General features: G+C 54.7%; 1 protein-coding gene across 8 annotated transcripts in view; it reads right to left on the bottom strand.

Moving 5' to 3' along the window:
* Synpo (synaptopodin) overlaps positions 1 to 13,799 on the bottom strand; it is a 53,183-nt gene that overhangs the window by 3,940 nt on the left and 35,444 nt on the right. For 6 of the 8 annotated variants that reach the window (XM_013075739.3, XM_087180575.1, XM_087180573.1 and 3 more), the window contains one exon: positions 3,857 to 6,267. In XM_013075739.3, coding sequence (XP_012931193.2) covers positions 3,857 to 6,267 — 2,411 coding nt within the window. Of the gene's footprint in view, positions 1 to 3,856; positions 6,268 to 11,491; positions 11,754 to 13,799 lie in introns of those variants that run through there. The other 2 variants (XM_004854429.3, XM_021266223.2) reach the window with 2 other exon arrangements.

Consider the following 13,799-nt stretch of genomic DNA (forward strand, 5'->3'; position numbering starts at 1 on the left):
AACAGCCCAGTGTGTTCTGCTGTACGAGGGCATGTGTGCATGTGCTGCATACAAGGGAATGTGTGACTTTCTGCTGCTCAAAGACTACCAGTTTTAACTGGTTTGAAAGTGCAGGACTTGGGAATCCATGCTTAGTATGCGTCTTCTAAACCTTCCAACTACTTATTCAGTCAAATTCCAGCCACTTGGCCTCCCAATCCAATACAAGTTCACCAGCAGTCATTCACCCATCAGAGTCCTGAGCTAGCCCCTCCATTCAGTGGCCCCTACCATTCAAAGTCTGGAACCATCAACAAGATCCATTCTTTCATCCAATCAGCAATCAGCCTTGGCCAAGCAGTCATTCCTTTCAATTTGAGAATCTAGTTTCTCCATCAAAAGGAAGATTGTATATAGTCTCCAAACAGAATCCTGCAGTTACTAGATGAGCCCAGACTCAGAATTGGAGCCCTTTAACCTAAAGAGGAATGCTATGCAACTATGTCAACAGGAAATGTCATGGGATGGTAATGCTCCGATGACCTCCAGGGGACTACAAGCTCCCAGTCATCAAGCGGGGAGGTTAAGGCTCAGTATGAGACCTCTCTTTTACTCCCAGCATCAGAATTGTGTATGTGAGTCAGCGACCTCAAGAGCTTCTCTGTCTGTGATACATCCCAAGAAGCCTACAATCAGGTCACTGTAAGTGGTAAACCCGGGTACTTAGGGAGAGGAGATTGGGAAGGAGGTCCCAGGCCCATGACTAAAGTCTGACACCAGAATTTGGGGCTAAATGCCAAATCAGGGATATTCAGCCATGTTCCAATATCCGGCAAGTGTGCCACCCTTAGAGGGCAGGTGGGGACAGGAGCTCATGACCCTAGCCAGTCGACACCATTGAGGCAGAGAAGCCAGTACTCTTCAGCAAGAAGAGGAGGCTAGACCAGGAGGAGCTATAATACCTGTCTAAAAATCTTATGTGTTGTCTCTGCCTGTCATGGCTACAAGAGTATTGCCAGGTCCAACTGTGGAAGGAGTAAGAGACTTCAGGCAAGACTACAGCCTGGAATGGCTCACACATGGGCTGGCATTTGGGGAGCAGTGATGAGCAGCTCCTTGTCATTTGGAGGTGGGCCAGAGCCTGACCTCAGACTAACTGCCATGTCCGGGAATTGAGTGTATGGGGGCAGTGCACAATCCAAAGAGGCTGCAGGAAATCAGAACTGTTCACTTTCTGGCAAAGAGCTCAATGCACATACATACTGGACTCCTTGGAAATGCAGTGGGTGAAAACTCAGAAAGCAACACCCAATGAGCCCAGCCCCAGGGCCCTGTGTGTGGTGAAGGCACAAGCAGACCAGAGGCAGCAGGTACTAACAGAGTGCAAACAGCCCCCAGACCACTTTCTGCAAGCCTATTGTTGCACAGAAGGGGAAACTGAGACAGGAAAGGGCTGTGCAAGCTTGCACAAGAACCAGGAACCAATCTGGCAGTTCTTTCCTCTCCATCTGTCTTGAGGACACTGTGCCTTTGGGAGCCAGGCAGTGATGCAAATGAATGTGGGAGATAGCCAGATTTCGGTAAAGAGGAAAAGGGAGGCCTGAGCAAATTGGATAGTGACCTACCTGGCAAAAGGCATTCCGTTCTGCTTTTAAAGAACCGAAAGAAACCTGGGCCCTAAGTGTTTCCCCATGTTCCACAGCCTCTGAGGGAAGGGGAGACAGAAAGTGACTTGCACAGGGTTTGGGTGCCCTGAGGGCTGGCCTGGGAGGGAGCCCCTACCTCCAATGCCCCACCAGCCCCACCCCACCCCAAGATCCAGACACACAGCAGATGTGGCCAGCACATGAGCTCACAGCTGCACTTTCACACACAGTTGCTGAGCAGTCCAACTCCGAGACCCAGGCCAGACCAGGGAGCAGGGAGGGAGCCCTGACCCTTGGTAGGCAGCAGCAGTGTAGAAGAAAGAAAGAAGCAAGACGGATTTGAGGCAGAGTGTATTGAGAACAGGACAGAAAACAAAGTCGGGGGAAGAGCTCAGCCTGGCGGCAGGAGCTGCAGGATAGAAGTGGCTTTTCCACACTGGCCCCCTCCTGGGGCCCAAGAGAGCAGGAGGCAGGAGGGACCTGGCATGAGGTGCTGAGCTCCCTCACAGCTGCCCCCCACACCCCTCATTTTGATGTGTAGAATGAGCTCACTGAGCAAGCACCCCTGTTCCCATGGAGACGAGCCCAGAGCTCATAAAAGCTGCAGGCACAGCCCAGCATGGGCACCGCCTCCACCACCCTTCTCTCCTCTGAGGAGCCCAGAAATAGGGCTGGAAAGAGGAAGTGGGTGGCCCTCAGCCCCCGGTCTTGGGAAGCTTCCATCCAAATCCTGACTCTTGTGTCTATATTCTCACACCCCACAGATCCTTGTTTTGGGGCCTGCATCACATCAGAGGGGCTGGAGGGGCTGAGGATCTCAGGTTACCTCATTCAACATCCTCGCTCTCTGGATGGGGAAACTAAGACCCAAAGATAGGCATGCAGTCAGTCTTTCTGAATCTAGGTCTCAGTCCCAGACTTAGACTTTAGTCTTCTGTATGCCTCCCCTCAAAGCTGCCGTGCACCTGCCCTGACACTCATGTTCCCCTGACTAACTCCAAAAAATCCCAAGTGGCGGCCATCCCCACCCAAGCTTCTGATCCTTCAGCCTCCTGCAGCAGCTCATTCCAACCACACCCACCAGGTCCCTCACAGACAACTCACTCTGACCTGCATGGACATTGTTTTCCATTCTTCCCAGGGGACAATCTTTCCACCTACAATGCTTTTCTTCCAAAGTACCAGCCTATCTTTTCAGACTTCCAGATCATCTCCACTTGAAGAGCCTTTTGTATAGATGAGAGAATGGCCCCAGAGAGGAAAAGTGGCCAGACTCACCCAGCACAGGGAAAGCAGAGGGCCCCAGAACCTCCCTCCTTCTCCCTCCCTCTCTCCCTGGGGCATTTTCCCTACTGCACTGAGATGGCTCCTTTCAGTCAGGGAGCTCTTGGCTGAGGTTAACTCAGAGCATCTCACAGATACCTCACTAAGGGGCTGCTTTCCTACCACCCCCACTCCCCCCACAGCCCTCCTCAGGGTTCTCCTTCTCTCAGGGATCCTGGGATGCCCCCGCCCCCGAAACAGTGAGGGCAAGCTAGGTAGAAGCAGGGCTGGGTGGGGCCAGGAGTTACTGAGGTGCAGCTGGGTCCTGAGAGGGTGTAGAGGAGGGGTAGGAAGCAAAGAATCAGCAGCGTAGGCTGAGTCCGAATCCACAGAACCCAGGAGAGGAGGAAAAGTGGAGGCAGGTGAAGCTCTCTGAAGCAGCAGAGAAGAATCGGTGTCCAGGAGGCAGAGGGGAAGAGACAGGCCCACGGAGATGCGAATCCAGCAACAGAAGGTAAGATGCCAGTAGCGCATGAGGGAGGGCAGCTGAGGAGGCAAGCCCTTGACTGAAGAACTCCACAGGCACTGGCAGGCTGTCTGCTCCAAAGGTCCCATGAGAGCCCCCTCCTGACATCACCTTTCCCCAGCAAGACGCTGGCCTCAGACTCTGCCACTATGCCTCTCACCACGGCCAAAGGACACCCTCAGCCTTTCAGGGCGCCAGGAGAGTTCTCACTCCGTGACCCTCCTCCCCGCACGGTGCCCAGGCCCCCTAGAGGCGGGAAGAGGCCGGCTGCAGCTCCAGAGGCGGTGGCAGCCCCTGAGCCATGGACGCCTCATCCTCCTCGACAGGCCCTGTGCTGCTTCCTGCCCGGTCTGCTCTTCCCGGCCTTTGGAGAAGGGGCGTGGACCGGCAGTGGGACCCCGTGGGAAGACTGTTACTTGAAGCAGAAGGAAGGCTTCCACACCTGAGCCTCGATTCCTGCGTTCCGGGTGGAGAACGAGGGCCTGGGGGCCTGCTTGGCTCGGGGAGACCACGCCCTGGAGGGAGACACGGGGGAGACATCACTGCTGTAGGTGGGGCTCACAGCCGTGGGCTGCAGGCCGTCCTGGCCAGAGGAAGCGCAGAGGCCCGGCGAGGAGCGGCAGGGCCGACGCAGAGCCGGAGACAGCGGGAGCCCGGCTTTGGGAAGGCTGGGCACCAGGTCCAGGGAGCTCGGCTTGGCAGGGGAGGCAGCTCGTGGGGAGGCAGCTCGGGCCGAGGCCGCTCTGGATGAGGCCGCTCGTGGCGCTCGGGCTGAGGCCTTGCTGGGCTCCTTGATGGGCGAGAGGACAAAGAGCGAAGGCCGCATCTGGTAGGGCGGCTGCTTGGTGGGCTCTGGGCGCAGGATGCCGTTCTCAGGCAGGTAGCCGTGGTAGAGGGAGGCCGGCGGGGTCCGCGCGGGGCTCAGGGACGCCACTCGGAAGGCCCCAGGGGCACTGGTGGAGTATTTCCAGGAGGAAGGCAGGGACATGGTGGGCGAAGGGCAGCGGGCCAGCTCAGCGTGCCCCGAAGACTCGATGACGTACTTCTCCATCCGCGACTGGCGGCGCGCGTAGAGCTCCGCGCCCTTCCCAGAGGCCTCCGAGAGGTTCTGGTTGGGTTTGGGCTTCGGCTTGGCTTGGATGCGAGGCGACTTGAGGCAGGAGGCCCACTCAGGGACAGCCTCCTCGGCCGCCGCGGGACTGGCTCTCTCCCGAGAGCCCGGCTCCTGCTGGAAGTTGGAAGCCTCAGCCCCAAGCGCAAAGGGCTCCTCCTCTGCACCCGTGTCCCCCTGGTCCCTCTGCCTCCGCTTCTCGTCGGCCGTCTGGACCAGATCCAGCAGGTCTGGGTTCGGGGTCACCTTGGGCTTCTCCACGAAAGTGAACATGGATTTCCGGCTGCCCCGGCGGGCCATGGACTCCTCTAAAATGCCCGTCTTGCTGGTGGGAACTGCCTGGCCCTTCAGATGGGAAGGCTTGGTGTCAGAGCTAGGGTACAGGGCAGAATAAGAAGGGGGAGACCGCACCCGGGAAGCTGGGGGCGCTGTGGACAGGGTCTCCGCGTAGGTGGGAGGAGGGGTGAAGTTCCCCAAGGGCCGTCTCTCCAGGGCCGGGCTTCGCTGCCCCACCAGCCTCCTCTCCACCATGGGGCTGTAGGACATGACATGTCTCTGAGGCCGGGGACTCCTGTCTACCACGCTGGGGGGCTGGGGAGCCGGGGCTTTCTCCCCAAGATGTCGCCTCTGCACCATGGGACTCTGCTCCATCTGGCTGGTGCCCCCTAGTGCCTGGATCCCAAAGGGCCTGGCCGTCCTGTTGACCACTGATAGAGGCTTGGCCAGTGTGAGGTGGACCTCACTGTACACCTTGGTGGGTGTGGTGGCAGGTGCCCGCCCAGACATCTCAGGCTCTGCTGACATCACTAGGGTGCTGGGCTTGATGTTGATGAGCAGGGAGCTGGACATGAAGTCTGGACCTGGAGGCTCAGAGCTGGGGATGGGAGTAGCTTCTCTATAGAAGGTGCTGGTAGTAGTCGGTGGAGTAGATACCTTATCAATTAGGAGTACACTGGATATCACCTCCTCCACCGGCGCCTGGGGTGGCCCATCAGCACATGGGGCGCTGGTTTTGGACTCAGGTGTTGTGCCATTTGTTATGTTCTGTGCAGCAGGAGAATTCTGCTGGACCCCAGAAAGCGAAGGGCTCTGTGGGATGACAGTTACTGGAGGGTTCTGATTGATGTCTGTGGCCAGCAGGTTGCAGTTGCTGTTAGAAGCTGGTGTGGTGATCGTGGTGCTGGGTGAGGACAGGTTCTGGTTGACATCTGCAGCTGGACTGTGGACCTCAGCTGGAGGAGGAGTTGGTGGGGACTCCTGGGCCTCCCGGTTCTGGGACAGGTGAAGCCCATTGGCTGTCAGCAGGGCTGCGTTCTCCTTCAAATATACCACCAGTGGCACCTCTTCCTCCTCACTGGCCACCTTCTCCAGGTGCCGCAGCAAGCTGGCCTCCTCTGAGTACCCCTCCATGCTGTGGCTAGGGACCCCTCTGCTGGGGATCTGGGGGCTGGGGTGCCTTGGAAGGCCTGGCTTGGATGGTGAAGGTGAACTCAGGGGGAACCATGGAGCATGGCCGGGGGGGGGCACAGGGAGCACCCTGAGGGTCTCCTGGCAGGGCTTCGGTCTCCTTTGGCCTTGGCTCTCCCAAGTGAATTCATTCACCCTCTGGCGGCGCCTGTTGAAGAGCTGGACGCCCCGGGAGCTGGAGCTGGGGGGAGTGGTCAGCTGGGCTGCGATCTGCTGGCTCCGAGCCTTGGCCTCCTTCAGGTCCTTCTCGGTGAGGCTGGTGCTCCGGCCCAAGGCTGCAGGGAGGGACAGAGGCTGTTAGCACGTGGGAATGCAGACACACAGATGGTCACTGTGCCCTCCTACACATGACCTTTTCCTCTGGAATTTGATCTTTACACTTGCCTAGAAACAGCTCTCATAAAGACACCTGACCCACCCTTCATAGCCTAATTCAAATGCCACACCTCTGTGAAGCCTTCTCTGATTGTCTCTTCAGGATTAACTGGCCTTTCACTTGGGTTGCACCTGTAGGTTGACTCAGCACTTCACCAAACGACGCCTACGCCTAACTCCTCGGCCTGAAAGTCAAGGTCCCACTAGTCCCTGACTTGTCTCCCATCACCTTTCTCCTCTCTCCCTAGACTCTGGCTCACTGGCTTTCTTTCTGTCCCTTAAAAATGCCAAGTGTGTCCTGCCCCAGGCCCTTTGTACTTGTTGCTCCCACTGCTTGAACAGTCTTTTCCCAGTTGGCATTACATGTTGGTTCCTTCTTGGGGCCGAGGTCTGAGTTTGAAAGTCCCCTCTCTGGAGTATCCTTCCCTGCTCCTAGCTGATTTCTTTATTTTTTTCACCACAATTTGAAATGGTCTCCTTCATATGTTTTCTTGTTTATTACCTGTCTCTTCACCTAGCATAGCTCTAAGGGGACAAGTGTCTTGAATGACTTGTTTACCACTCTATCCCTGGCCACTAGAATAGTGCCCGGCATAACGTGAGCCCTCAGTGATGACCACTGAATGTATGAACAAGCCCCTGTGACATTTCCTATATGCCTTTCTTAGAGTCCTTTGCACTTTCAAACTCATAGTAAACTGCTTTGATTTTATGAAGTATTGCCACTAGCAGTATTTCTTTTTAGAACAGGCAATACATTCACATTTTATTTATAAAAATAAAAAGCTATACAGTGAAAGTGTCCCTTCATCCCTGATTATTACATATCACAATCAGGAAATTACCACTGTTGTCAGTTGCTTTATATCCTTCCAGAATTTCTTCCCTTTTCTACTTAAAATATTCATTTAAAAATCCACATATTTTAACACCAGAAAAGTATTGAATTGGGCTTATTTCAGCAGTGACTATACCAGAACATTGCATTCTTTCGTTCTGTCCTCACAAGAACTCTGTGAGACAAAGCATTACTTGCCTGTGTTTTGCAGAAGAAACTGAGGTTGAGGCTTGTAAGCAACCGACCCAAGGTCACACAGCCAGGATGGCAAAGTTGGGGTCAGCCCATAGCCCGTGCTCAAGGTCCCTCTGGGAAGTAGGGGTGGGGAGGGTCAGATGTGGGTCCAGATTCGGTCAGGAGACTGAGGTCAGGGGTCAGACCCCTGTTAAGTTTACTGTAGGCAGCCATCTCTCTTTCTATCCCCAGTTCCCTGCTGGGACCCAGGCGGCAGGAAACTTAGGCTTGTTTAAATAATGAATGAATAAATGGATTCGAGAACAAATGAATCAACAGACAGGTGGCTGTTTCAGCCCGTGGCCAGGGTCTGGAGCTTAGTCAGTAGCTGAGAAAATTCCTCCCTTCATCATCCCTCTCCCCCACTGTGAGAAGCTAATTAGTTCTAGAGGAATCTGACCCTGCCCTCCCTTCTACCTTGCCCTCATTAGTACTGGCCATGACCTGCTGAGTGGGTCACCAGGGACAGTCTTTCCAGGCTCCCTGCCAGCCAGGCTCAGGATTCCTAGACTTAGAGCTGGGAGGGCCCTTATAGAGGAGCTATTTCACTACCACCCCCACTTTACAGATGGGGAAACTGAGGTCCAGAGGGTAGCCCAAAGTAGAGCCTGTTGATGGAGTCAGCAGGAAGCCCAACAGAGACAGCTTCACTGTCCAGGCCAAGCAGTCACAGGCTTTCTATTCCCAATCAATGCCTGGCTTTCCCCAACTTGTTGGAAACAGTGAGAGCTCACAGCCCACCTCACCTGCTCAGGACTGGGTCACCCCATCTGTAAAAGGTAAAGGGTAATCCAGCCTGCTTCTCTGGAAGGAGCCAAAAGTGGGAGGTTGTTAGCCACACAGGAGATCTCTGAGAGTCCATTTCTTTTGCTCTCCTTAAAACCCAGGCCTCACACTTATAATCTCAGCACTTAGGAGGCTGAGGCAGGAGGATTTCCAGTAGTTCAAGGCCAGCCTGGGCTACACAGTGAATTCAAAGCCAGCCGAGAATACATAGTGAGACCCTGTCTCAAAAAACAAATCAACAAACAAAAAAAATCCCCAGGCCTCCTGACCAAGATCCAAGCTCTGCCATTTGTTAGCTGTGTGACCTTGGCAAGGTACTGCAACTCTCAGAGACACTGTCTCTTTAACTGAGAAGGGGATAAAAGCACTTGATGTTAGGACTGGCAGGTGACAGTGAGGTCATGCATGGCAGGGTGTACCAGCACCGCGTCCTGGGGGACACGGCAGAGGGCCCTGGGAAGAACTGGCAGTTGGTGCCCCTATTGTATGCCCTGAAAGAGGGCAGAGATTCATGCTGTACATCAGGATTCTGAAGTTCACACAGCAGAAGGTTCTGGCCCCAGAGCCCCAGAATCTCAGAGGTGATTACCATGGGGTCCAACTCCCCACACAATTCTCACATCCCCAAAACCATGTCCCTGTGTATACAAGCTCCTGTTTACATACTCAGCAGACACACGCTCACTCCTGGCCGAGGTGTGTTCCTCCTGTAGACATTCCTCAGCCATACAGTCACTCCTCATATTAACTTCCACTTGATGTGGTTCTGCCCACCACAGCCACACAAAAGCAAAGCTCTCTCCTTCCAGCGGAACTGCCCTGCAGGGGTTTGTAGGTGCAGATCAGGTCCCACAGGACACAAGATAATCATCCTCAGGCCCACTAACATTTCTGAGGATACAGTTGCAGCAGTGTTAGTAGTACCTAACACTGATTGGGCGCTTAGTGTATACATTACACTGCACTTTACACATGCGTCTACAAGGCACAAACTATTATTATGCACATTTTTATTCATTCATTTATTTATTTTCAGACGGGGTTTCTATATTGCCCAGGCTGGTCTTGAACTTCTGGGCTTGAATGATTCTTCTGCCTCGGCCTCCCTAGTTGCTGGGAACAGACACCTGACTTATGAATATCTTAACTGGGGAAAAAACCAAGGATCTGACAGATAAGGTGAGCTGACCAACATCCCATTGGAGCTGGTTCACACCTGGTTCTCCATCATGCAGAGAGCACCCAGGTCCTGCCTGGTGGGTTCCCACAGTGTGAGCTTCCTGCACAGTGCTTCCAAATTTGAATATCCCAGACCTCTCAACAACCCTGCATTTTTCAGCTTTTCTTCTAATTTTTCTGCTTCAATCCCATCTCCAGGATGGCTCTCAATGGCTGTGAATTTAGAAAATCCTTAAATGCCAGAGTGTATAGATCCCGTAAAGAAAATGGGAGAAAAGGGGTCACAAGGAGGCCATGGGCCTGGGAGCCAGGTGTGCTGACCCCCAGCTGGCTCCACAGCCTGAACTGTGGCCACCCCCACCACCCGGGCTTGGAACAGCCCGGCCTATGAAACTGGGCTGAGCCGAGGTAGGACAGCAAAGACCAGGGGTGGTGAGCTGTGCCCTTCCAGACCACAGTGACTCCACAGAAAAGGAATTCAGCAGGAGCTTTGGACCAGACCCAGCCACCAGTCCCCAGGATTCCTGCCACCCTGCAAACAAAGCGGGTGGGGGGAGGGGCCAGCCAACCCTGGTTAACACCTACCCCCACCACCATGTCCTAGGGCACTAGGGGACAGCTCCATCTAAAATTCCCAGAGAGAACTGCCACCTCTGGCAATGGCCAGCTGGTCTAAGATCATGCTATCTGCCGTCAGAGTACCACAGGGGACAGAACCTCACTGAGAATTCAGTCTGCCGGGCTGCAGCCTACACCTGTGCTTCCCCTTTCACCCCAGTCCAGGGCTGCGTGGGCAGCTGGCCCTTTAAAATCTCCCCTGGACACCCAGGCAGGAGCCCTTCGACAGAGTCCCAGAGAGGACAGAGTGAAGCAAGACAAGGATGAACTTCCTGGGGTCTGGAGACTCTGAAGGGGGAGGTGGGAAGCGTTGGAGCCACTGTAGTTGCTGGCCTCCCTGCAGTCCAAGGCAGTGCTGCACCCCATACACTCACCATCCTGTTCCATCATGGTAACCCCAAGATATAGATTCTGTTACTTCTCCCATTTTGCACATGAAACCCAGGCCCAGAGATGCCTACTCAGGATCATAGAACCTGTAAGTGATACAGCTACGATTGAAAAGCTAGAGAGTCTGGCTGCAAAATCTCATCTCTTAACCACTCCACGTTTCAGACAGGGGCTCAAGAAAAGGTGCAGGGCTCCTGCACAGTAGTTTGCAGAGCCCTCTCCTTCTCATTCCACAATCCTCTCCTCTGTCCTGGAAACTCGGCCACCTAGGACTCACGCTTTCTCTTCATTCTTCCTCTCAGAAGAATAACTGATAAACTCATTCTTACTAAGGTAGAAAAGTCTGATCGAGTATTAAAGATGAGTGAAGTGGAAAGATCATGAGGTTGGGAGTCAGGAGGCCCCTAGGATTACTTTTGCTCAGGCAGGAACAAGGCCTTTTCCCAATCCCTGCAGGCAGCTGCTTATTCCACCCATCACTGGGCCTGTCTGGATCAAGAATCCAAAGGAGGGAAGTGAGGCAGGGCAAGAGAGGCCAGAGCATAAGGTTAGGACAGGGAGAATTCAAGGAAATGCTTTTTCACACGCCTGCTGTCAATGGGAATGTCCGGCCCAGGTCCAGTGCAGTGGGACAGGCAGCCAGAGGTGGGAACAGAGACCCAAGTGAGGTGGCCCATTGTGGCTGCCTGGGAGTCCTGGCAACAGACTGGGTAAACTGCCCCCCTGGGGGCCCAGGAAGGAACCAATGGCCACCGACTGGACAAGCTCTGGTTCAGCCGGGCAGGAAGATAAATCGGTCTGAGTAATGCTTAGCTACCTTGCCAGCCCCTGCCTCGAATCCTCCTCCCGAGGAAGGGAGGAAATGACATGGCCTCCTTGCCCCAGGGCTTCTCCACCCAGCCAGAGGCAGGGGGTGCAACCCTGAGAGGTCCACAGACCTCCAGACCTCCTCCCACACTTGGGCACGGGGAGCCCCTCCAGCCTTGCCACTTATGCTTCTCCTTAGGTGCCAGAGGGAATGCCACATGCTCAGAGTCACACCCCCCAACCACCAAGGCGCCTCTGAGCGCTCCTCTTACTCACTCAGCTGGGCTGGGTTCTCCCAGAAGCCCAGCTCCTCCTGGATGCTCCTGCCACTGGCCGCAGCCTCAGTTCTCAAAGCTTCGGAAAGGGAGCCAGTCACCCAGCTGATGAAGAGAGGAAAATCCCACCTCAACAGCAACACGGAGGAGCTGGATATGACTTCTCTCCTCCACAGATGACTCAGCCTGGCTCTTTATCAGAAGAACCGATTTTGCAACAGCCTTTTAAATGGCCTCTCCACCCCCAGTCTCTCCCCCGCCAATCAACCCACCCCACACAGCCAGATTCGCCTTCCCCCACTCCCAGCTCCACTTGCCTTTCTCTCCTGCTCAGAACTCTTCGCTGTCTCCCCAGGATGTGTGGGGGATCCAGAAGACAGTCCTCCTCACCCTGGCACTCAGAGTTCATTAACCTCCCTGTGCCCTCAGCCATGGCAGAGGGAGACCAGCAGCTCCTGGTCCCTTCCTACCTCAGACAGGGGTGCGCAGACCTCTCTCCTAGATGGTTCTCTGCCTCACCCCTTTCTACACGCCCTCATCCCCAGCCTCCCAGCTAATTCAAATGCTACTGAGCCTTCCCAAAAGCCTCCCCTGATCCACCAGTGTTTTATCTGCATCACTCTGTGCATTACTCACATTAGCAAAAATTACCCTGCAGGATGTGCACCCCACCTGCCAGGCACCACAACAGGGCCTTGCCTCATTTACCATCTGAGCAACACTTACGGTCACCAGCACTCATTTCAGAACTCAGAGGGATGCAGTGACTTGTTCAAGGTCACACAGCCAGACAGAGCCACAGCTGGGATTCAACCTAGGGTGGCCCCAGTATGTTTTGCCTTGTAGCACAGGGTGGGGTCTCATCTCCCCGGTGACCACAAAAGCCTAGAGGGCAGGTCTCAGCTGTTACACTTCTGTATTCCTGCTCCCCAAAACCACCCATACATGGGTGCTTGCAGAACAAGTGGACAGCACTAGATGTTTTGGGAGCTCTAGATGCTGCTCTGTGCAGGGCTCACAGAGCTTTCCTTCAATCCTCACCACGACTCAAAAAGGTTTCCTAGGACTGTTTAGAGATAGGGAAATGAGGCACTGAGAGCTCTCTAACTCATCAGATCTCAGCACCAGCAACAGGCAGAGCACAGTTGGAGCTGGGACTATCGGACTGACCCCAAGGCCAGGTGCCTTCTTCCTGGAGCGCTCCACCTGCAAAGTGTCCTCACCTTCCCTGCCCATGCTTTGGGACCCCATCTGGGCACCTCTTCCAGGAAGTTCTCATCACTCCATCCAGCCTCCTTGATCAGTGCTCCTCTCCTGCTCAACCTGGCCCAGAAGCCTCAGAGAGAAACCAAGTCTGAGCTAGGTCTGGTGGGAGCTCCCTGGTTTCTCCCTGCTGGCCGTGGGTGGGGATCAGGTGGAACAGAGATAGAGGAAGAGGAGAAACTAGGATGAGGACTCCCAATCCCGCTGGCAGCTATCCTTTCAGGCCTCAAGCACTGTTCAAACTGCTGGCTGACCAGGGTCCTGCTACAGGAACCAGAAACCAGAAGCCTCCATATCCCTCCTGCCTCTTCTACTGGCCTAATCACTCACCTACAATCAGTAGATTTTGGAAGCTTAGAAATGGTACCCAGTGAGGGGTAGGTTCACAGACAGCCAAGGTCAGAGCCCAGACTCCCACTTCCCAGGCTGGCCCAGGAAGCCTGGCCTCTACTCTCCGAGGCCCTCCTGCCATGCCACCCTCGCCCCAGCTCCTGGAAACCTTGGGAGTGCAGAGAGGACTGTCACACCCACCCTTCAGGAGAAAACACATAACCCAGGAAACACAAAGGTGGCACTCCAGGCCAGGGAAGAGGTGGTTTCCCTAATCTGTGCTTCTGCCTGGACAGCACCAGGTTCAGGTCATCCCAGTCCCCAGCATTCGTCCTAGGGCCTGGCACACTCGGGCCCTGCACAAAGGTGTGGCCCTTTCCTGCAGCTTTGCATCAGTCTAGGGGCAGGATGCTGTAAATGCCCCAGGCCCAACAAAGGCCATCACCCTGAGGGGTTTCAGTATGCACTGACTAGCCAGGCAGTGCACGACCCTGTAATCCCAGCTACTCCAGAGGCTGAGGCAGGACTGCAAGTGTGAGGCCAGCCTGGGCAAGGAGCAAGGGCCTGTTCAAAATAAAATATAAAAATGGGATGAGGATACACCTCAGTGATAGAAGGCCCTGGGATCAATCCCCAGCACTGCAACAATTTTTTTAAAATGTTGACTACTGGGCAGGGGATTTAGCTAAGTGGTTCTACCACCTGCCTGGAA

This window comes from Heterocephalus glaber, unplaced genomic scaffold (genome assembly GCF_053883595.1).
Source record: "Heterocephalus glaber isolate CG9 unplaced genomic scaffold, H.glaber_assembly_v1.0 deba00001463, whole genome shotgun sequence".
In the NCBI taxonomy this organism is placed as follows: domain Eukaryota; kingdom Metazoa; phylum Chordata; class Mammalia; order Rodentia; family Bathyergidae; genus Heterocephalus; species Heterocephalus glaber.